General features: G+C 31.3%; 1 protein-coding gene across 1 annotated transcript; it reads right to left on the reverse strand.

Moving 5' to 3' along the window:
* Window positions 1-665: 665 nt before the first annotated feature.
* On the reverse strand, window positions 666-3,436 carry LOC102629745 (NADPH:quinone oxidoreductase). The gene is made up of 3 exons (XM_006494010.4): window positions 3,125-3,436; window positions 2,849-3,040; window positions 666-1,211 (listed from the first exon to the last, which is right to left on the reverse strand). Exons 1-3 carry the CDS (start codon window positions 3,219-3,221, stop codon window positions 907-909), a joined length of 594 nt encoding a protein of 197 aa, XP_006494073.2. The 5' UTR covers window positions 3,222-3,436; the 3' UTR covers window positions 666-906.
* Window positions 3,437-22,891: the final 19,455 nt, after the last annotated feature.

Consider the following 22,891-nt stretch of genomic DNA (forward strand, 5'->3'; position numbering starts at 1 on the left):
TGATAATAAAATTTATTTAATATGAACAAATTACTTGGCACGGCACAGCCCACAAAATTAATGGACAGTGCCGTGCCGGGCCGACCCGTTAGCAATTTCTATTTTTGACATAGCATTTTATTATAACATCATCCAGATTCAAATAGATGCATTTTTCGCAAAAGATTCCACCCATCCCAGAGCAATAATCTTACTTTTCAATAGGTTAGTAAATGGGCTGGGCCGGACATTATTGACTCAAGCCCAGGTTCAGCCCTAATGAATTTTTAAATTTTTTGAAAAATTAAATTTGAAAACAAAAAATAAATGAGATGTTTTATAATCTTTTGGATTAGGCTTTAAAACTTTAGTTATAAATTTTTGGTCAAAATTTACAAAAGAATGAGTGTATTTAGAAAATATAAATTAAAATTTAAGATTGATAATCGACTCGGGCTAGGGCTTATATTTGCAAGCCAGAATTCGGGCCTCAAACTCCCACTGCTATGCAGGGCTAAAGCCAGCCCGGGATTTCTCATCATCCGTACTTTCTTTTTCTTTTTTGGTGGCTCATACAAAGCACAAACACGCCGAATCAACAAAAATTTTGAAGGATTGCAGAATATTATTCCGAGTGAAGTTAAATAGCATCAAAAATAATTTTTATGACAAGTTAATAATGCAAATGGAAAATAAACACAGTTTGCGATAAGGAATATCGCTTCCCACATATTTTTATTGACTATGAATGACAAGCATACATAATAAACCCTGTTGTCCTTTGTAAGCAAGCAGGCAGAAGTATTTGGGAGAAATTGGACATCATATTTGTGAGTCCAAAAGAATATGAAGGTCCGTGTGAAGCAATATCATCCCATTAATCAAAGGTCGAACTACAAAATGAATCAAACATTAATATACCTTAATTTAGCAAATACCTTGGAGTCGCAAGGTAAATGCCCTTAAGGCAAGAAGAACTGCTTTTAACTTCTCCTTGGATTCTTCGTCAATCAAATTGCCATCGCTATCAAACTTAGCAGGAGGTTGGAATGCGTTTAAGAAATACTCCGGTTTATTGACGAAATGAAGATCAAGATAAACTCCAATTTGGCGAAGGTGATATTGTGCTCGTGCCCCGCCAGAACCTCCAGCAGCACTTACGATGGCAGCAGCTTTGTCAGCCCAAACATTTGGTGGTCTAGATGCCCAGTCAATTGCATTCTTCAAAGGCCCTTGCACAAAGGAGGAAAAAAGGTCGGTAAGCAGATGGAAGCAGATAAATTCAAGAAACGTGTTATATGTCAATAACCACATATTAATTTAGTTTTCTGCTCAAAAAAAGGGGGAAAAAATTAGTTTTGAGAAAAAAGAGAAAAATATGAAGACATTAGATTATCCAGTTATTTCAGTTTCTAATAATTTCAACCACAATTAAAGTATTGAAAATGCAAAACTTTTAGATACAACCAAGCCTCATATGACAAAGAAAGTCCTGTAGACAAGCTCTACACTTGAGCAAATTGTACTTGAGCATTGTAAGTTAGCAACTAGTGATATCAGTTGGTTTTTGAATGGTCTGCCACTTGATGTGCCTCTTATCAATACTAACTACACCATAAACAGGCAACACAAATTATTTCCTTTGCATGTTGCAGAGGCTTCTAAGCCTAAAGGCAACTCCTCTTCACAGGAAGAGGTGTCAGGGGTCCAATTTGGGTGCAAGCAGCAGAAGAAGATAATTGCATACTCTCTTTCTATAGCGCAACTTAAAGCTCTCTCGCCAAATTACATTTCTCAATACATTTTCCACCTCTCAGCAAAGGACTCAACCCCAATAGAAGAACTTTAACAGAACTGGGCTTTAAATTTTACACACTCGTAACTTGTTGTCCTTGTCATTAATCATCAGTTAACAAACACTGTTAAAATACATTTGCTCCCACTGTCAAAGCATACCATCAACTTCAAATCTTTGACACAAGTTATACAAAAAAAATTCAAGTACACATCTAACGTTGAGATATTTTATACGTCCACCTCGACAAATTATGAATTCTTGACTGTGGCACAAAGATATAAGATTCAGGTAGGCCGATGAATTTATTACTAAAATTAAACTAACAGACCTCCAAAATACAGAGCTAAGTTCTTTTTTTCTTTTGTCGAGATGGCTCTTCTTATTGATATCTAATTACAACAGTCCATCAAACTAACATTTGAGTTTCTTCAAAAGAATACATTAAAGCAATAGTTATGGATTACATTTCATCCCTAAAGACATCAAATAACACAAAAATTTCTGGTAGATAACCAAAAACAAAAGAAGCCTCTTCTACATTTTGGGATACCCCTAATCTGAAGCATTTTTTTTTTAAATAGTTACTATCTACATATACATCACAATCTGAAATCAACTGGGAGTCTAGATTACAACTGCCATGAATTAACTCAGAAATCGACTCCCTCAACCATTCAGGGAGATGATAATGATTTAGTCTTCAAAAATAAATACTAAATAAATCCCAAAAAAATATAAACAAGAAGAAGCCTCCTCTATATTTTGGGATTTGCTCTAACATAAACCATTTTTTTGGCATTCTTAAAACCTGAAATCTATTAGAAATCTAGGTTACAACCCCACCGTCTAATGATCTACTCCCTCAAATATGCGGAGAGATATCTATCCCTACTAAACTTTGGGGAAAAAAGTCCCTTGCGGCCTTGAACCCACGTCCTAAAAATACGTTCTGAAGCACTTACTAAACAGATTAAGGTGAATATAAAGAGCATCGAGTATAATGATGCAAAAACTCTAGCATCTCAATAGAATATAAATAAATGAATAAGGCGAAAATGATTAAGAGGGTACCCGTAACAGAGTAATTATACTCAGGGCAAGCGAAGAGGTAGGAATCAGCTTGAAGAATCTTCTGACGGAAAGCTTCAACGACGGGGGGATAAGTGCCGTCGACCTCGAGATCGGTGTTGAGCATTGGCAATGGCGATATGTCTATGTACTCTATTTCCATGCCCTTAACTGACTCTTTTGTTAATTCAATCGCTGCAATTAAATTACCTTAAATCAGAAACAACCTAGCGGGGAGAAAAAAAAAATACTCAAGAGTAGAGGAGAAGAGAAGAGTACCAGAGCGAATGAGGCCACGATTGAAGGAGGCCTTACGAAGGGAGCCACAAATAGCTGCAATTTTAATCACTGGTTGCGATGCTACCATGGCCTCCATTATGCTCTAGCGCTGCGTTAAATTTGCAACTTGTCTCGTCTTCGGTGCTTAGGATTTAGACTATAGAGGAGATGCTAATACTACGGTCACTAAAAAGTTTTGGGAAAAATTAAGGGAAAAAATTGCATAGTTTAGTTGGAGCAAAAATATACTCCACACAACAAGGAGATGGCCAACTGATTACGAGTACGTTTTAGCAGGAAGGTGCGGTACGGCAAGCATATGAGTTGAGTTGAACAGAAAAATTTAGTTACGTACGCCTTAAAAAGACTGCACAATTAGAAATATATTAAAGAACAGTATTTAAAAATGCATTTCATTTTTTTTGAAAATAAACTTTAAATTTTATAATTTTATAAATAACTTAAAATTTAATCTTCTAATATATTTTATTATTTCAAACTTTTAAATTCATTTAATTTTTAATTTCAAAAAAATATTCTAATTATTTTATATTTATAATTTATTAAATGAATAGATGATATTATGATTTTAATAAATAAAATTATAAATATTATGATTTTATAAAATATATGAATTAATGTTATTATAAATTATGATATATGACTTTATGTAAGTTTAAAGAAACAATTAAATTGATCCTTATAAAAAATATTTTTTTGTTATTGTTAAGTATAAAAAAGAATTCTAATACTGTAAGATCTAACTTAATAGTTGGTATTGCATTTTTTTACTATTATTAGTTTATTCTCTCACTATTATTAGTTTATTATTATTGAATATGTTCTTAACTTTTCAACTTTTAATTCTATTGAATTTGACTAAAGGCACAAGGATCTAAAAGAAAATATACAGACTTGATATTTCTCTCTTAAAAATAAAAAAAATTTATTAGGCTTTTTTCTTAAGCACCTTATAGCACAGCCGACGGCATGGCATACGTGGGCACAATATGTGTGTGTCAAGTCGGGCCTAAGCAAAAAGAAAAGACAGCACCGTACCACATAGCATGAAGCACATGATGAGCACAGCATGACATAAGTTCGAGCCTGCATGAGCATTCCTTTAATGCCGACAAAGGTTGTTGGCCATCTCTATCCAAGAGATTAAGACTGGTGTGATAACGGAGTTACCGTTCCAATTGAATTGGTCATAAACCATGGCCAATATAATCATTCAACTTACTTTTAAAAAAGTTTTTATGTTGATGATGCTTAATTGTGCGCCTCATGAAGTTAATGTTCTGGGTTACAAAATGCTTCACTATTTGGACCATGACCTTAGGACTATAATTTCCTTTTCGGAAGACTTGCAGAAAATATCTTTCAGTTTGCCATAACAAAAGAATTTAAAGGAAAGATAGTTTAATCAAGTTGATATAGATAGATTAACTTAATCAGTACTCTCATACACACTGATTCTATTTATTAATATTAATTTTTGGGAAGAGAAAGTATAAATAAATGAAGGAAATCTTCAGATCTCATGAGATCTTGGTAACTAAACTAAGTCAAATCAGTAGTTACATGATAGACATAATCAACATTCTTATGTACAGTGATTTTATTTATTAATTTTATTCTTTAGGAAGACAAAGTACAAATAAATAAATAAATAATCTTTAGATCTCAAGAGATCTTGGTATTTGAAGTGAAACAATACTTATATGATAGACATGTAATAATAATTTTTATCCTTTTATTTAAGGGTTTAACTATATTAGAGCATCTCTAATGTAAAACAGTCACTAAAATCGTTGAATGCATATTATTACAATTGTTTTTGGATTCTTTTCACATATATCCAACGGCCCATTTTAATTACTTTAGATTGGAGATGCTCCAACATATATGATGCCTTTATTTAATTGTGAGCATGACTTTTTCTATATTAAGAGACTGTAAAAAAATTAAAATTATCATTGGTAGTATTATTATCAGGAATAAGAAAACTCTCTAACCAATCTTTTTTACTTGAAAAGTTCATAATAGAAAATTATTCACATTTGTCCATATTAAAAATTTTAAAAAAAATTATGATGCAGTAGGCCTAATAAAAAACCTGCGCAATGAATTTCCATACTCTTCAAGTATCCAATTTATAGATCAAATAGCCGAGAGTGCCAACGTGGTGATTCTGACGAAGCAAATAAATAATTGTGATAGGGAAAGTCAAACAAATAAATAATAAATAAATGGCTGCACGCCACTGACACGTAATTTGAATTGTGGTTTCTGCTTAAACTTTTGCACACAAGAAAATATAAAAAAAAGGGTTATTTTTCGCCACCCCCCTAAGAATCGATAAATATTACCGTGCACCCTAATTTTTCAACAACTATCACCGTACACCTATTCCATTAGAAATCACCATTCACTTTAACGGTTTTGACAGATATTTACTGAAATCACCACATTGTCCCTTGTACAAATTGAATTGACTGTAATTATTAAATGACCCATATATTTATAAAGAAATTACAGGAATATATTATTTGGCAGTTGCCCATTTATTTTCTTGAAAAGATAATTATAAAACGTAAAACAAAAATGATGAAATACATGCCGAAAATAATTACAATAAATTAAGCTTTTTTTTAATAAAATTAAACTAAAACTAAAATTAATTGGAATATATTATTTACTTTGAAAGCACCACAAACAACATAAACTTTGAATTTCTACGCACAATCAAAATAATTTATATATCAAACAAATATAAAATACCTAAACTTAAAAATCAGTAAACAATAACATGGAAACCCTAAAATTTTAGGGTTGTGATTTTGCAGTTGCTAGTCACCATTGACGATGCCGCGTCAGTCAGCAGCAGGCCGTGACTCTGCGAATTGCCAGAAGCCTCCCGATCTCGCGTCACGCTCCCGTCGCTTATTTCCACCCAAAAATGAGCATTTGCTATGGCAGTGCAGTTGGTTATGTAACCCTTGTGACGTCGATGGAAGGGAAAAGCGAACAGCCCTTGCTGGGGAGCGTAAATGGAAAAGGGAAGAAATAAGCGCTTGTTGTGGAATGTGAATAGAGGAGAGACGAAGATGGAGTGTGAATGGAGTTATGGTGAAGGAAGGAAAAAAATAAAATTTTTTCTTTCTTTTTCCTTTATTCATCCCTATAACTTTACTATTCTATCCTTGTAGCAGTTAAGTTAACGGTGATTTCTAACGGAATAGGTGTGTAGTAATAGTTGTTGAAACATTAGGGTGCGCGGTAATATTTATCGATTCTTATGAGGGGTGGCGAAAAATAACCCAAAAAAAATCATTTTATATTTGAAAGCAATCTGAAATTGGGACCGTTGGATTGAATCAACGGTCCAAATTGAACATCAGGAAAAAATCAACTAACTCAAGTCAACGTGCTCTGTAAGTTACGGGGCCTACATGACGGATTAAAAAATTAAAAAAGAGTGAGACTATAAAATCTTGCTTGCTTTGAATACTTCTTATTCTACACAATCATTCATTTAATTTAAAACATATATTTTACACCAAAACAACCCTTCAATTAGACTATGCCATTAACTTATTTTCTTTATAAATCCATAAAATTTCGCCGTTGGTTCGTTGTATCATTTTTGTTTACCAAAGCCCTAAGTACATTCTGATTTAGTTGAAGTCACGATTGAAAGGAAGCTCTAATCACAAAAACAACTTTTGCTTTGGTATTTTTCTACATGAGCGGTGCCTGCACAAATTTATCAATTTCGTTTCCTTCCTTTCTTCAATTTTTAAATATACATGTTTGTCTTGAATTCAATTCAAATCAATTGATTGTGGGGTGCGACGATGAAGAAGAAGAAGTCTTAAGATGAATTAGTACTTGTATGGCGTTAAGGAGTCGTACATATGATATCATTGATGCTAAATTACTTCAGCATTAGTTTAGTAATACAAATTAGAAAACAAATAGCCCCACCTATTAATAAATAATTTTAATTTTGGGACAACTTCACAATTTTCATGTCTTTTAGTCACATGTTGAAGACAATTATCAATTCTCAGGGTTTTATAAAACTAGTCTTACAGTCTTCTGGCTATTATAACAATACTGCCATCATACTTCGAAAATATTCTGTAGCACACATTAGGCGAATTCATATGTTTAAAATATTATGAATAACAGAAAAGTTATTATCCTTAACCAGAGAATTGTGTCCAATCAACTTAAGGTGTATTTACTTTTTGGAGTGGGAGTGAGGAGTGTGGATTCCTCCCACTCCAGTGTTTACTTCACTTATTTAGTGAAGGAGTGGGAATCCCATTCCGTGAGCCCCATCCATTTTTGGAATGGGGAGCGGGAGTGGGAGTGGGACTCCCATTGGGGGAGGTGGGACTCCCAGTGGAATCCATTCCCACTCCCACCTCTTCCTTTTCTATCTTTTTTTTTTATTTTTAATTCAATTTAATATTTTATAATTAATAAAATAAAATAAATAATATTATATTTATTTGAATAATATTATTATATTTAACTAAATAATTTGTATTGATTCTAAGTTAAAATTATTTTAAAAGAATATTATTATATTAATAGAGAATTAATAAATATAATATTATTGTATTTATTTTAAAAATAATAGTACTATATTTGTTTAATATTAATAATAATAAATATTTTATTCTAAGAAAATATTAATTTTGTACTAAATAATATTATATTATTATTTTATATAATAATAAATTTAATATAATTAAATAAAATAAAATAATGTTTCATTTTATATTAGAATTAAAATTGATAAAAAATGTGATGTTCATAATTAAGAATATTAATAATTATTATAAATTTACAAATATAATAAAATAAATATTTATTCATTAAATATATTTTTTATTAGCTTTGTAATTAAAAACTATAATTCTTTAAATAAGGATAAAATTGTAATTTGAAACTATTTACTCCCAATCCAAAATAAAGTAAACACATAAATTGGATTCTGATCTTCATTCCATACTTCTATTCCAGTGTAAGTAAACAACATACTCTCACTCCCACTCCACACTCCCAATCCTAGGATTCCCACTCCTCAGGATTCCCACTCCAATCCAAAAAGTAAACGCTACCTTAAAAGTGTTGGAATGCAGTCACGCCCGATAAATTATCTTCCACTTATTTTTAAACTCGGAAAAAAACATACGTTATACACACATGATATTTAGTTTTTCTTTTTATTGAATATATATATATAAGTGTTCAATAAAAATGATATTGATATTTATACTATTGCTAATTTCGGAGGAATGTCTTATTTGGTTTTTTTTTTTTAATTTTTCCTTTTTTAACATAGTTAATAATATTTCTCCCCTTATTAATATTAGAGAAATACATATTTCTCCCACACAAATAAGGAAAATATCTACCTCCAAACATATAATCTAAGAAAGAAAATTATAGAGTCCCCATAACGAGACAAATCACTATCCTTAACAGCTCACTACTCCGTCAGAGCTTGATTGGCCCAAGAAAAACTTGTGTGAAACTGTCCCACCACCTCAACATATTAAGGGGGTGATTGTTGGTTTAAAAATAGTTTTCAGCGGAAATATTTGAATTGCAATTCTCATACAATATATAAAATTACCATAATTTAGAAATCGCACCTTTACCTTTTTTTTTTCGTAGAAGTAATTTAGGCTCCCAAATCACAATCTGTCATCAATAATCTTGTTAGACCACGATTCGTCTCCAATGATCTTTCGGGTTATGACTCAAGTTTGATCTACACTTGAGTGTGAGGGCCTTTATCACTACTAAAAGCAACTAGTAAGAGAAAATTTTCCTCTCAACATTAGAGAAAAAAAAAAACTCTTTTTTCTCTGATCTATATATTATGACTCATGTATCATTTCTTTGTGGAGAAAACAAAGAATTTTTATATCTCTATTTGGTAAAAACCCTAGAATCCTTATTTATTTCCCTTTTCTTTAATTCTATTAAATCAAAATATTTGATTTAAATTAAAAGATATGAGAGAAATCAAAAGTGGCGTTGCACTTGTTCTTATTATAGGGGCCCACCTTATAAAATAACACACCCTTACACATAAGCATATTAAATGAAGCCTCCCACCAAATAAAATATTTAGGCTTTTAACCTAAATAACTAGTTATCTTGCTTATTAAATGAAGCCTCATACTAAATAAAATATTTTGACTTTTAACCCAAATAACTAGTTATCTTGCTTATTAATCCAGTAATGGTGCAGTCAATTAAATGAGCTAACCCAGGGATCATATGGGTACATACAATAGTGGCTACAATAATAAGGCATGTAATTAAACTAGTCTAGCCCAATTATTTAATTTCAAATGTACTCCACTAAAAGATTGGAACTTACCACCACAATTGTATGCTATTTAAGATAGTGTTTTCGATTAATAATTGGACCTATGCCACATTGATTTCTTTACTGAACAATCTTTTGTACCACATCGCTAATTAAATCGATATATCAACTGTCCAATCAATTTAATTACGTCTTATTCTTTGACACTTACTGGTTTTCTCTAATGATCATTTTCAACATATTAATTATGTTGACACATTCTGCCTAGAGAATTTTATGATCAAATATCGAAAACCTGTCAAGAGATGTGTTGTACAAATTCTATATTGTTAATCTATAATCTCACTGCTCATAATTGCTTCCACCAAGATATTGGGTAATCTTAACAACAAACATATGTCGCGTCCATTTGTAACTCAAATGAAATGACAATCACAAACATGAAACTATAATTAACTCAAGATTGAGATTACAATAAAAATCAATGTCTATGAGATTTAATAAGTTTGACAGTTATTTTAAAGTTAATTAAATCTCATATGTGATTAAGTTCAATGTAGTCAAACTACATCAGTAAATTCATACATGATTAAGACAAATTATTCAATAAATTTATTACAGTCTAAATATAAATAGAGCGTCTAACTCTATTTATCTACTATGAACTTTATTTATTTTATTATAAGATAACTTGTATTTATATCATCTGTGAATCTATATGATAATCATATAAAATATCTATAATATGATTAAATCGACTTTATTTAATCAAAATATTTAAGCAATTAAGATATCTGAAAATATCTCAAATATTTTGTTAATAAGAAAATAAATAAATCAATATGCTTTAAAGGGCACATAATCCCAACAATGAGATGGCTCAGCCTATTAGGACTCTACCACATGGCAAAACAGTGAGTCTTATATTAGGACCCAATGGAGTAGCAGCTCCAAACAGAGAGGGGTCCTTCCCAACATCCCCTTTTATGATTAGTTGTGGTTACTAGAATAGGTTGGTCGTAGATCCACCCTCAGGATAAAATGACTTTTTCAAAATAAAATTTAACGGAACCTACTAATAATTCTACAATAGAACTTTTGACTTTGTTGTATGACAAAGTCATAATGAACTGTCCCATTTAAATTTTTATTCATGGAACATTTGGCGTTTAATTTGATCGATAAAATGTCATGCACTAAACTACAATTAACTACAATATTCGTTTATTTATTTATCTTCAGAAAACTACAGTATTCTTTAAAAGGATGGCTAACTATAAAGTTTCATCTATTACTGAATTTTCTTCATGACATGGAGTAATTTCAACTCATGCATTACTTTTTTCGTTAGGTGGACATATACAATAATACTGAATCGGCAATAACACATGGCCATTTATTTTATCTAACAACTGCGCCCTTGATGACAAAAGATTAAAATTTATTTTAAATAATAATGCTCTAATGTGAATTGTAGCAATGTTATCTCTAGTACATTATCTTACCCTAGAGCCCTGATCTCTTAATTAAATTTTCAATAATAATGCTACAGTTGCAAGTTGCGATTTTAAGTTTTTCTATATAGCCTGAGGCAGCTAGTTCATAATTCAAATATATAGGAACTAAAATTATTGAAGACAATTGGTGTAGGATGTTTTTAAGGAGATTTCATAAATTTAATTATTTAAAGTTTTTTTTTCTTTTAAACTCTTGTTTTATTAGACATATGTTTACATCTTTTATTTTTAGTTTAATTTAGTTTCCTATTTAAGCATTTAAATTAACTTAGAAAAGTATGTTTACCCAATTATAAATAGGGACATCTAGTTATTATTTTCATAAGTTATTTTGATTAATAGAATTCCCTCTTTTATAGTACTCTTTGAGATTATCTATTAAAATCTCTTTAGTAGAGTCATTTGGATTAGATCTGCTAGAAAAATAGCATGTTGAGTTGCTATTTTAAAGCATAATTTTGAGTGGATCTACTTTGTGTAAGTAGGTCATAAGTGATTCAAATAATCCTCTAAGAATTTATTAAAATAAGTATTTTTATATTCAAAATAATGCTGGAGCGAATGTTAAATTAACGTTCAAAGTATACATGTGGACCGCATTGAATAAAAGCAAGAGTTACATAGATAGTAACAACTAGTTAAATACAAAACTAACTATGTAATCAATTCTAGAATTTATTATTTTTAACTGCTAATTAAATTTAGAATTTATTTGAGATTGCAATGGTCAATTAAATTTGAATTTTAATATAATATTTAACATGTGATTAATGAGGTTGTGGTTACACATTTAATTTAAATCAAGAATTAATCCAAAGATTTAATAGGCAAACTTTTAATTATATATTAAAAGCAGCAGTTACAAGTGCATTTAATAAGATATTAAAGGCCAAATCCATTGAACTAGAGAAGGATGAATGATGTGCTATAAAGTTAAGTAAAAGGGCTTGATGAATGTGCCACCTACATTGGATGGACGACCCTTGTCCAATTGAGTTCTTAGCCATCCCACAAGATTTCAGTTATAAAATTTAAAACAGTCACATTTGTGACCAAAATATCCATACAGAATTCTATAAATTGGCATATTGTTTTACATCATTCGAAGAGATACGAGGCAGCATATGTGGTGGAAAATGATGGGAATAGAATTAGATAATCTTCAAATTCCTCCTTTGTTGTGCATCTATTTTGATAGAATTTACACATAGTGGAAGTTCACTGTGGAATAACCTAGTGATGCACTAGAGCTATTTATCACATTGTATCCTAGAAAACAAACACCATTCGAATCCTAAAGACCCTTAAAATAGGAGGCAAATTTATTTTAAGGAAACTCTGGTATCACACAGGCCTCATTTTACATTCTATTACGTTCTATTCTTTTGTCTTATTTTATGTTATTTTTTATTGTAACAATTATTATTTCAGCTATTTTTTAATGTCTCAATTTGAAATTTATAATTTCAGAATTTGTTCCTTTAACTTTTGTATATAATGGAATTTCCTTAAAACTTAAAACAGAATCAGATTCTAAAATCACAAACTAAAATTAGGATGAGTAAAGCCAATGTTGTAATATTAGAGGATTAATTGGCTAAATGCAGATGATGAGTTCATCTAGCCATCGGCAAGTTTCATAAAACTTTGCCAAGAAGTCCATGAACTTAGAGAAGCCATGTTTTGAGTGTTAGAAAATGTATATTTATGAAGGAGAAAATCATCATTTTACACTTCAAGTCTCACTAACATCCCTACTTTTATATATTTAAGTCCCTTGTGATTTAATTATGTGTGTTTTATTTGAATTAAATATTTTATGTATTTTAGGGGCATCATGGTCATTTCACAATCAACGAAAGATTAGAGACCAAAACGGACAGCAATTTTGGACTTAGGACAGTCGAAAACCTTAGAATGAGCATAAAAGGGTAAACAATATTGTTCACATGTACAATATTATTCATATGTACGGTACTGGACATGGTAATGTTCACGACACTGTTCATATATACAATCCGATGACATGGCATTGACCGATGACGTGACACTAACCAATGATGTAGCAGCATTCGATTGGACGAATGATGTGGCATTGACTGCTTATGTGGCGTTGACTAATGAGTTAGCGTTGACCAATGATGTGTCATGATCCTATTGGACTAAAATATTAATGTGGTGTTGACCGGTGACGTGGCAGTATGTTAGTGGACCAAAAATGTGCGTACGGTACATGCATATACACGGAATAGCAACCCTGATGATGTGTTCTATCCAATCAGAACTTGCCACGTGGTGTAATCCTGAGCGTCCAAATTGTTTTAATTCGATAGCCATGATTTACTCATTGTATTTATAAAAAGGGGGCTCTCCCCCCTTAATTCGACACCCCTGAATTAAATTTTTAGCTCTATTTTCTATAATTCCTTCTCAATCTTGTATTTTCTACGTATTTTAATAAATTCTCATTTTACCCCTAGTTCAATTATGAGTAGCTAATTTTCTTTCAAACTTGGGTTGAATGTGAAGTTTCAACATGTTCCATGGGCTTTATTTGGTAAATTTACTTTCTCTTCCCCTCTGATTTTTGTGGATATTTTGACTTTTCATCGACAGATAGTAATAATCTTATATAGATACCACATTGGTATAACCGGCTCCCTAGTACAAGGTTTTTACTATTTGGCACGATAAGCCCTTAGCACCATATTGATTAGAGTGTGGTTTATGAGAGGAAACCCCCCTCATGATTTAATTGGCACTAATAAGGAATATTAAGCTCATGATGCATGTTGATGTAGATCCAGATACCCAAGCACTTCATTTAAATAGATTTCACTTCAATTTATTCCCGCCATTTTAATTTAAATTTTAGGATAATCTAAATCACTTCTACTATAAATCCAATCACCCACTTAGAAAATTAACTCTACACATAATTAAAATTCACCTCCTCACTTATCACAATTAATATATTCTACAATAGATTTGTGCACATGTGAGTTCAATAAAATTTTCACAACATTACGGCAAAGGTTGAAGCTATTCAAGCCAAAAGAAATTTTGGTAAGGTGAAGTGCACAATGTGTTGTGTGTCAAGGAAAATAAGAAGGTAATGGATGTCTATACCTAGGAAGGTTGCGAGACTTGTACAAAACATACAAGGAACATTTTGCACAAGAAAATGTTGGTTAAGGACTAAATGCGAGCAATGAAGAATGCTTTATATGCCAAAGGGTGCATTGTGCACTATAGTGTCTAGTGAGGACCTTCAAAAGTGGGTAGCAATGGAACTCTAAAGACATATTAAACAAGAAAGTGTCACAAGATAATGGTATCGAACTCTAGATAAAATAGTATGAAATATAATTTTGTCAATAAAATAGAAGAGCTAAATATTTGTTTAAGCTCGAATTATTGAATGTCAAACTAAATATCAATAAAGTTTAATTTTATTGGTTTGAACATTGTGAGTTAACATATTATTTATGTTAATTAGACAAAATTACTATTTGAAACATGAATAATTTAAACCTGGAAGATTCATGGAGGATTATACAAATCCAATTGTGTTGATACAGTTAATATATGAGAAAATCCAGAAAATTCAATAGAAACAATTTCAAAGGTGGGGTAAACATGTTGTATTATCTAACAAGATGCTTCTATGTGTAAAAAAAAGAAAGTTCTATCACAAAGGCTATACACTGCCTAAGGAGTTCAAGTTTTAAGTACGACCATTTGTGACACATCCATTCTTTCTTAGGAACCTAACCAGTGTGTTTTTGCATATAACTTGGCTATCTTTGGAATTTATTCATCCGTTGCCCTTAAAATCATGGTGGCAAGATAATGAGAGGAACAACCTAAGTCATGTCACAATTGGTGTGCCAATGTAATGCTCGAGTTGATGGCGGCAATTTGATAAAAGTCACTATTTCTACTAATAACAAAGTGTACCACAAATGCCACCGATAAACTAGCAAAGGTGTTTTCCTTTAGATTTTGCTGGCAAGCTTTCAATATGGCAACAACAATTTGGATATTGAAAATTATGACAGCATAATTTGACCAATTTTTGTACAATGTGAATAGTATAAAAAAATATAAAAACAAGGATGTTGGCACTAAGAAATTTATCATAAGCCACTTCTTAGCTTATGGAATATTGAAGTCTCAAACTATGATAGGTAAAGTTTGAGAATTATAATTACTTGTCATATATTCATGCCAAGAAGATGAATTTGAGTGGAACTTTCCAATTGGTTGTTGAGAAGCTACCACTTAGATGGAAAGATTTCAAAAATTACCTTAAACACAAGCAATAGGAAGAAAATAATGAAAATCTAATTGCTTGACTTCAACTTGAAGAAGGAAACAAAATGATCATATCAATGGAAAAGGTAAATGTTAAACATGGTCAAAGCTATAAAGTTATTCGCCCAAAAGAAAGCAGCAACTACCCAATATGAATTGTAGAAAAAATGGAACTTTTCTAACATGTTCTTATGAATGTAGGGAGATATTATGCTAAAGTTTTCATAAACTCACTGAAAAAGGTGGATAGGACTAAAACTATTGATTATATCAAAGCCTAAGTAGCAAATTTGTATGCAAGCTTTGTAATATAATAATAAGTTAGATATATATGTCATAGATATAGCAAATTCTCTACTAAAGTTATTTCTATTGACAAGTAAAGTCAAAGGATAACATTATGGATCCACTAACTGAAAGGTTTAATAGAGAGTTAGTAGAGAAGCCATCAAAGGAGAATCGGACAAAAAACCTATAAAAATAAAACATTTTTGGGAAAGAAAACCCAACCTAGTTGAAAATTTGGTTTTTTCTCTTATGGTTGTTTGATTGAAGATTATTCATTGGGAATGAATTCTTTATGTTTGAGATTCTCATATACTAGTTCAATGTTTCTAATCATCACAACGTTGTTGTATATGACCTTGATTGCAAAGTTCATTAGCTTGTTTGCCAACTCCATTATTGCAATCAAAATCAATTTGTGGGATTTTGATGTTTAGGCTTTAAAAAAGATTAAAAGGTTTAGTTATTGAAGCGCGACGACAATGAAGGGGCTATTGCATGTCAAGAGTTGTTTGTTTATATGGTTGTTCGTGAGTTGGGTTGAATTTGGTTGGTCCATTATTTGTAAGATGTGTTGAAAATTTCTTAATTGTGTCAATAAAGTGCTTTTATGGTCTTAGTCTTTAGGAAGTTTGTGAGTAATCTTACTTGTTAGATTTTGTTTACCTATTCTGTATACTATAGTTATTCAAGAGTAATTGTAGTATTTGCTGGATAATGGCTCCTATTTTTTTGTTAAGTTTGTTTATCTTTACTTTGAGTGTTCTATTTCTTATTCACTTATAACAATTGTATCAGAGCTTATAGGAAAAGTGCGATTGAGAGACTTAGTATTAGTAATTTACTTACTTCTATTCACTTATGTTATGATATCAGAAATTCAGGTCCTCTAAGAATTATGTTCAACTTACAATTCATTGCTTTGATGGTCACTACAACCATTAAAGCGTGTTATTGAAGAATTTCTTAAAGTATAAGCAATATTTGTAGTTATCTTTCTACTAAACTTACAGAAATACTAGTAAGTGTTATTTTGACTAATGCTTATAAAATAGAGTATGAACGGTAGTAATTAAAGGATCTCAAAGCCAAGAATTACTTGTTCTAAAGTATCTATCATTCAATCTTAGAAACAAATCTTAACAAAGACTCTTCCAAATAAATAGATTCAGGATTCCTTGAAGACGAGGTATCAAGGGATAGCAACGGTGAAAAGGATACACCTCCAAGCACTTCAAACTAAATCTGAATCTCTACGAATTGAAACAGAAAGTCAGTCTTAGCATACTTTGCAAAGATAATGGCAATCACAAACAATAGACAAATTCATGGCGAATAGCTCCAAGACTTCATCGTAATTAAGAAGATACTTTGATCTCTAACGGTAAAATTTAACTATATTGATTGTTTAATTAAGGAATCAAAAGACATCAACACTTTTAATTGATGAATTGAAGAGCACTTTATTGGTCTATGACTAGAAAATAATCCAGCAGGATAAGAAAGAACAAACATTACAAGCAACAACAAATCTCAAAACAGTTGGAGACGTAAAGTAGGTTAGAAAGACAAGAATAGGCAGAACAAATCAAATGAATAGGTTGATGATTCTCGAAGAAAAGGAAAGGATCATGATAATCAGAATTGATGGGACAAAAATAAAAGTATAAAGACAAATCAAATGTTAAATGTTTCCACTATTAGAAGTATTTTCATTCTCACTCTGTGTGCTGGATGAATTTAAACAAGAATCGTGGTGAGATCTAGCTTTACAAAAAAAGGGAAAGATGGAATTTCCTTCCTTATATTATGTCATGTAAATGAGGAAAGTCACCAGAATGTATGGTATTTAAATTCCAGTTGTGGTAATCATGTGTGCAGGGGTAAATCTATTCTTTTTAATTTGGATAAGACTTTTTAAAATACTATAAATTTGGTGATGACTCTATAGTTTCTGTCATGGGGAAAGGAAAGGTTGTTATCCAATCTAAGGGAAGTTCTCATTCTATCTCGAATGTTCTGTTTGTTCTTAATTTAAAAACTAACCTTCTCAGTGTTGGCTAGTTAATTGAGTGTAAGTGCTTAAGTGAAAATGATGGCAAACAAAATGTTTCTATTGTATCTTTACCACACTACTCACTTTATATTTTGTAACAAACTTAGAATAATACAACATGGCTATGGCACTTTCGTTATGAGCATCTAAGTTTTGGTGGATTGAAAACCTTGCAATTAAAAAATATGATGGTAGGCCTTCTATAATTTGAGCAACCTTCATAACTTTGTGAAAAATAAAGTTGTCAGTAAGCACCATTGAAATAGTTGTCCGAAAGGAAAATCCAAGAAGGCAAAGAAGGTGTTGAAGCTAGTGCATTCGACTTATATAAATTGATCAAGCCAATGTTAAATGAAGATAAACACAATTTTATCTCATTTATTGACGATTTTATTTAGGTTTAAAATCAAAAGCTTCCATAGCATGTCAAATGTTTAAAGCACTCATTGAAAGAGAAGTCGACACTTAAATGAAAATATCGTGCACAGACTATGGTGGAGAGTTCAACTCACAAGAATTATACAATTGTCAATATTTTGCTAAGCCTTCTACAAAGGTGTAAAGTGCATTTTCCTTGGCGTTAGTAATCATTTAAACACTTTAAAATTATATAATCCTATCACTGAGAAAATTGTCATTAATCGCAATGTCATTTTTTTATGAAGAAAAGACATGGATGTAGAGATGTTGAGTAACAAATTCCAATAGATTTTGATGGAAAATTTGAAGAAAAGTCACATAGCTTCCGGCTCTGATAATTCCTACCCCTTATAAGCCTTTAAATGGAATTTCAATATAATCTCCACTAACAGCACATGAACTTGATGAACAAGTTAAAGCTACAACAAATTTGCATTTTCAATGTGTTAGAAAAAAGCCTACACTAGATGTTAGATTATGAGTCAACAGAAGCTAATGATCTTGAAAACGCACTAATACACTTTGCCTACACTTTGCCTTATTTATAAAATGTGATCCTACGACTTTTGAAGCTATTGTCAAAGAAAAATATTGGCTAAATGGACAAAGAATTGCATCCATTGAAAAAAAATATTACTTAGAAGTTGATAGAACTTTCAATGGGGCAGAAAACAATTGGATTCAAGTGGGTTCACAAGAAGAAATTAAAGGAAAATGGTGTGAAGTTGATAAATATAAGGCAACCCCAGTCGCCAAAGGCTACAAGCAACAGTTCAATGTGGATTATAAGGAAGCGTTGGCTCTAGTTGCAAGACTTGACACAATTAAATTAATTATTGATAAATAGAAGGCAATCCTAGTCACCAAAGGCTACAAGAAACAGTTTGGTGCGAAATATAAGGAAGTGTTTTCTCTAGTTGCAAGACATGACACAATTAAATTGATTGTTGCTCTTATAGCACAAAATTCATGGCCTATTTTCTAGTTTGACGTGAAATCAGCATTCTTGAATAGGGACTTACAAGAAAGGTTTTTATCAATCGATCTCTTGGATATGTGAAATTAGACAACGAGCATAAAGTGTATAAACTAAGAAAAGCTTTATATGGACTTAAACAATCACCCTGAGCTTGGTATAGCCATATAGATACTTATTTCTTAAAGGAAGGTTTTCGAAAATGCCCATATGAGTATACTCTATATACAAAAATTGGAGATGCTGGGAAAATGTTTATAGTATGCTAAATGTAGATGATTTGATTTATATAGGAAGAGTTGTGTTTGAAAAATTCAAAGAATCTATGATCCTTGAATTTGATATATCTGATCTTGGTTTGCTATATTACTTTTTTAACTTAGAAGTCATACAATATGATGTTGGAACTTTTATTTGCCAAAAGAAATATGTTGAAGAGATCTTAAAAGGATTCCAAATGAAGAACTACAACTCGATCGCTACGTTAAAAAGACATTAAAGCTTGTTAATGATCCTGCAAGAAGAACAAGTGATTGTACCTCTATAAGTAGTTTGTCAAAAGGTTGATGTACTTAATGTGAACTTGATCTGACATGTTACATGCAATTAGTTCCACTAACAAATATATGGAGTTTCTAACCTTTTAGCTGCAAAGATGATTCTTTCATACTTACAAGATACCAATGATTTTGGCTCTTCTGCAAAATGGGTGAAAAATCATATTTGTATAGCTTTAGAGACAATGATTATGTCACAGATTTGGATGATAGAAGAAGCACATCTGAATATGCATTTATATTAGTTCAACAGCTATTTCATGGTCATTTAAGAAGCAAACAATAGTTACTTTGTCAATAACTGAGGCTATGGTTTTTGCAGTATGTTGTGCAAATTTTATTGAACTCGCAAGTGCACGAATCTATTGTAGAATAGATCAATGGTAACGAGTGTCGATCCCATGAGGAGGTGGATTTTAATTGTGTGTAGAATTAATTTTCTATGAAGATGGTTGGATTTGTGGTGAAAGTGACTTAGATTATTCTAAAATTGGAATTGAAATGATGAGAATAAATTGAAGATAAATCTATTGAAATGACGTATTTGGGTATCTGAATCCGCATCAACATGCACCATGGGCTAAATATTTCTTATTAATGTTAATTAAATCATGAGGGGGGTTTCCACACCTCATGAACCAAGTTCTAATCAATATGGTGCTAAGGACTTATCGTGCCAAATAATAATAACCTTCTACTAGGGAGCCGGTGAAACCAGAGCGGTATCCAGACAAGATTATTATTATTTGTTGACTAGAAGTCAAAACATCCCCAAAAACTAGAGGGGAAGAGAAAATAAATTTACCAAATAAAGCCCATGACACATGTTGAGACTTCACCTTCAACCCAAGCTTGAAAGAAAATTAGCTACTCAAATTGAACTATGGGCAAAATGAAAATTTATTAAAATATATAGAAAATACAAGATGGAGAAGGAATTACAAAAAACAGAGCCCAAAAATAGATTTAGAGATGCCAAATTAGGGGGAGGACCCTTTTTATAGATACATTGAGTAAATTATGGCCATCGGATTAAAAATAGTTTGGATGCTCAGGATTGCGCCACGTCATCAGTCAACAGTACGCGGTTTGACCACGCAGTTTGAACAGTGACACGGTTTGACCCGGCTTGAATAATAACGCGGTTTGGTTGAAAATAATCCTGTGTATATGCATGTACCGTACGCGTAATTTTTGGTCTATTAACATGCTGCCACGTCACCAATCAACAGTGCATAAGAATTTTAATCCAATAGGATCGTGACACCTCATCAGTCAATGCCACATCATCGATCAATGCCACGTCATCGATCCGTCTATGTGAACAGTGTTGTGAACAGTAACGTTGACAGTACCGTACATGTGAACATTGCCATTTTTCCTTTTATGCTCCTCCTAAGGTTTTCGACCGTCCTGAGTTCAAAAGTGATGTTCGTTTTGCCGTCTGATCTCTCGTTCATTGTGAAATGACTATGATGCCCTAAAATACATAAAATACTTAATTATAATACAACACATAATTAAATGACAAGGAGCTTAAATACATAAAAGTAAGGGTGTTAGTAAAACTTGAACTGTAAAATGACGATTTTCTCTTTTATAAATATACATTTTCTAACACTCAACACAATAGTTTCTTGTGCATGTCAAGTACTTTGGCTGAGAAAATTTCTTAATAAACTTCAATTCAAGTGATTAGAGTCAACACAAATCTTCTGTGATAATTGTTTAATAAATAAGTTTTCCAAGAATCTAATTCTACTGAAAGATACAAGCATATAGATGTGAGATAACATTTCATGCGAGATCTGACAAAAGATAAAGTCATTGATCTTATTTATTATAGGAATGAAGACCAATTTGATAATATCTTTAATAAACCCCTCAAATTGGCTCTTCTTTTTTTTTTATTAGAGTTTGTAAATTGGAGGATTCAATTTGAGGAAGGAATAGGATTCTGCATAAATTTAATATTGAACGTTTATGACATTTAGTTTAAGGAAGGGATTGTTGGAAATTCCTTAATTGTGTCAATAAAGTGCCTTTGTAGTCCTAGTGTTTAGGAAGTTTTATTAGTATTGTTATTTGCAAGATTTTGTTTGCTTGGTCTTTAGTCTGTAGTCATTGGAGAGTGGTTACAGTATTTGCTAGATAACGGCTCCTATTATTTTGTTAAGTTTCTTCATGTAACACCTATATCAAGCAACCTCATTGCCAATAAAGTACTCAATACTTTCATCTATATATCTTTGCTTTAGGTATTCCATTTCTAATTTAATTATAACAAAAGAATTTCATTTTTTTTCTTGTTGGATGAAAGAAATTGAGAATGACTATCTTTCTATTGGTTTCTTGTTATTAATATTTTATTAAAAATAAATTTTTAATTTTACTTATTTTGTTTTAATAACAATTTCTTTTATTTAAAGTCATTTTAGTAAATATTTATCTTCCCTATCATGAAGTTAAGAGGTAAAATAGTAAATCAATTAATAATCAATAGTTTGTAAATTTCTAATTTTACACATCGGATGAATTAAAAAAAATTAACTAATTCAAAATAAAATTAAAAATTAGCATTATCAACTTATAATTTCCTCAGTTCTCTCTACTATACTCCACTGCTACTTCTTCAACCACTACTCTTTTTTCATTTTTTTCTCACCAAGGTATACCACCACCACTATACTCACCGTATTTAGAACTATACCTATTTATAGGTCACTGCCATTGAAGTTCACCACCACTACTGCTGCTGCAACCGCCTCCAATCCGTAGTCACCGAACCACAAACCCAACAACTTAATGCCGCCAACGAAATAAGGGTGTTTTTCCGATTGAAGAGGAAGAATCCTTTTCCAATTGGTGTCTTTCGTTTGGTGTTTTTCTTTTTCTTTTTATTTTATTTTATTGCATTTTTACTTACAACCTCTTGTTTATTTTTATGTTTTAGCTATTGTTTTTTTAAAATTTTTTTCTAATTTTCTCCATTTCCTTTTCCATTTACATTGTTTTTATATATGTTGATTGTTTTTCTTATTGGTTGTTGGGCATTAGGGGTGTTCAGAATCCAATCCAATCCGCTCAATCTGTCTGATCCGTGAAAATCCGATCCGTGGATCCGCGGATTGGATATGGATTGAAAATTTAAAAATCCGCATTTGATAGATTGGATATGGATTTACTTCTATAAATCCATAAAAATACTGAATCCGCAAAAAAAAAATATATATATATATATATATAGTTCTATTCTTGCTGTCTTAAGAGATGGGCAA

The sequence above is a fragment of the Citrus sinensis genome, chromosome 5 (assembly GCF_022201045.2).
Source record: "Citrus sinensis cultivar Valencia sweet orange chromosome 5, DVS_A1.0, whole genome shotgun sequence".
Classification (NCBI taxonomy): Eukaryota; Viridiplantae; Streptophyta; class Magnoliopsida; order Sapindales; family Rutaceae; genus Citrus; species Citrus sinensis.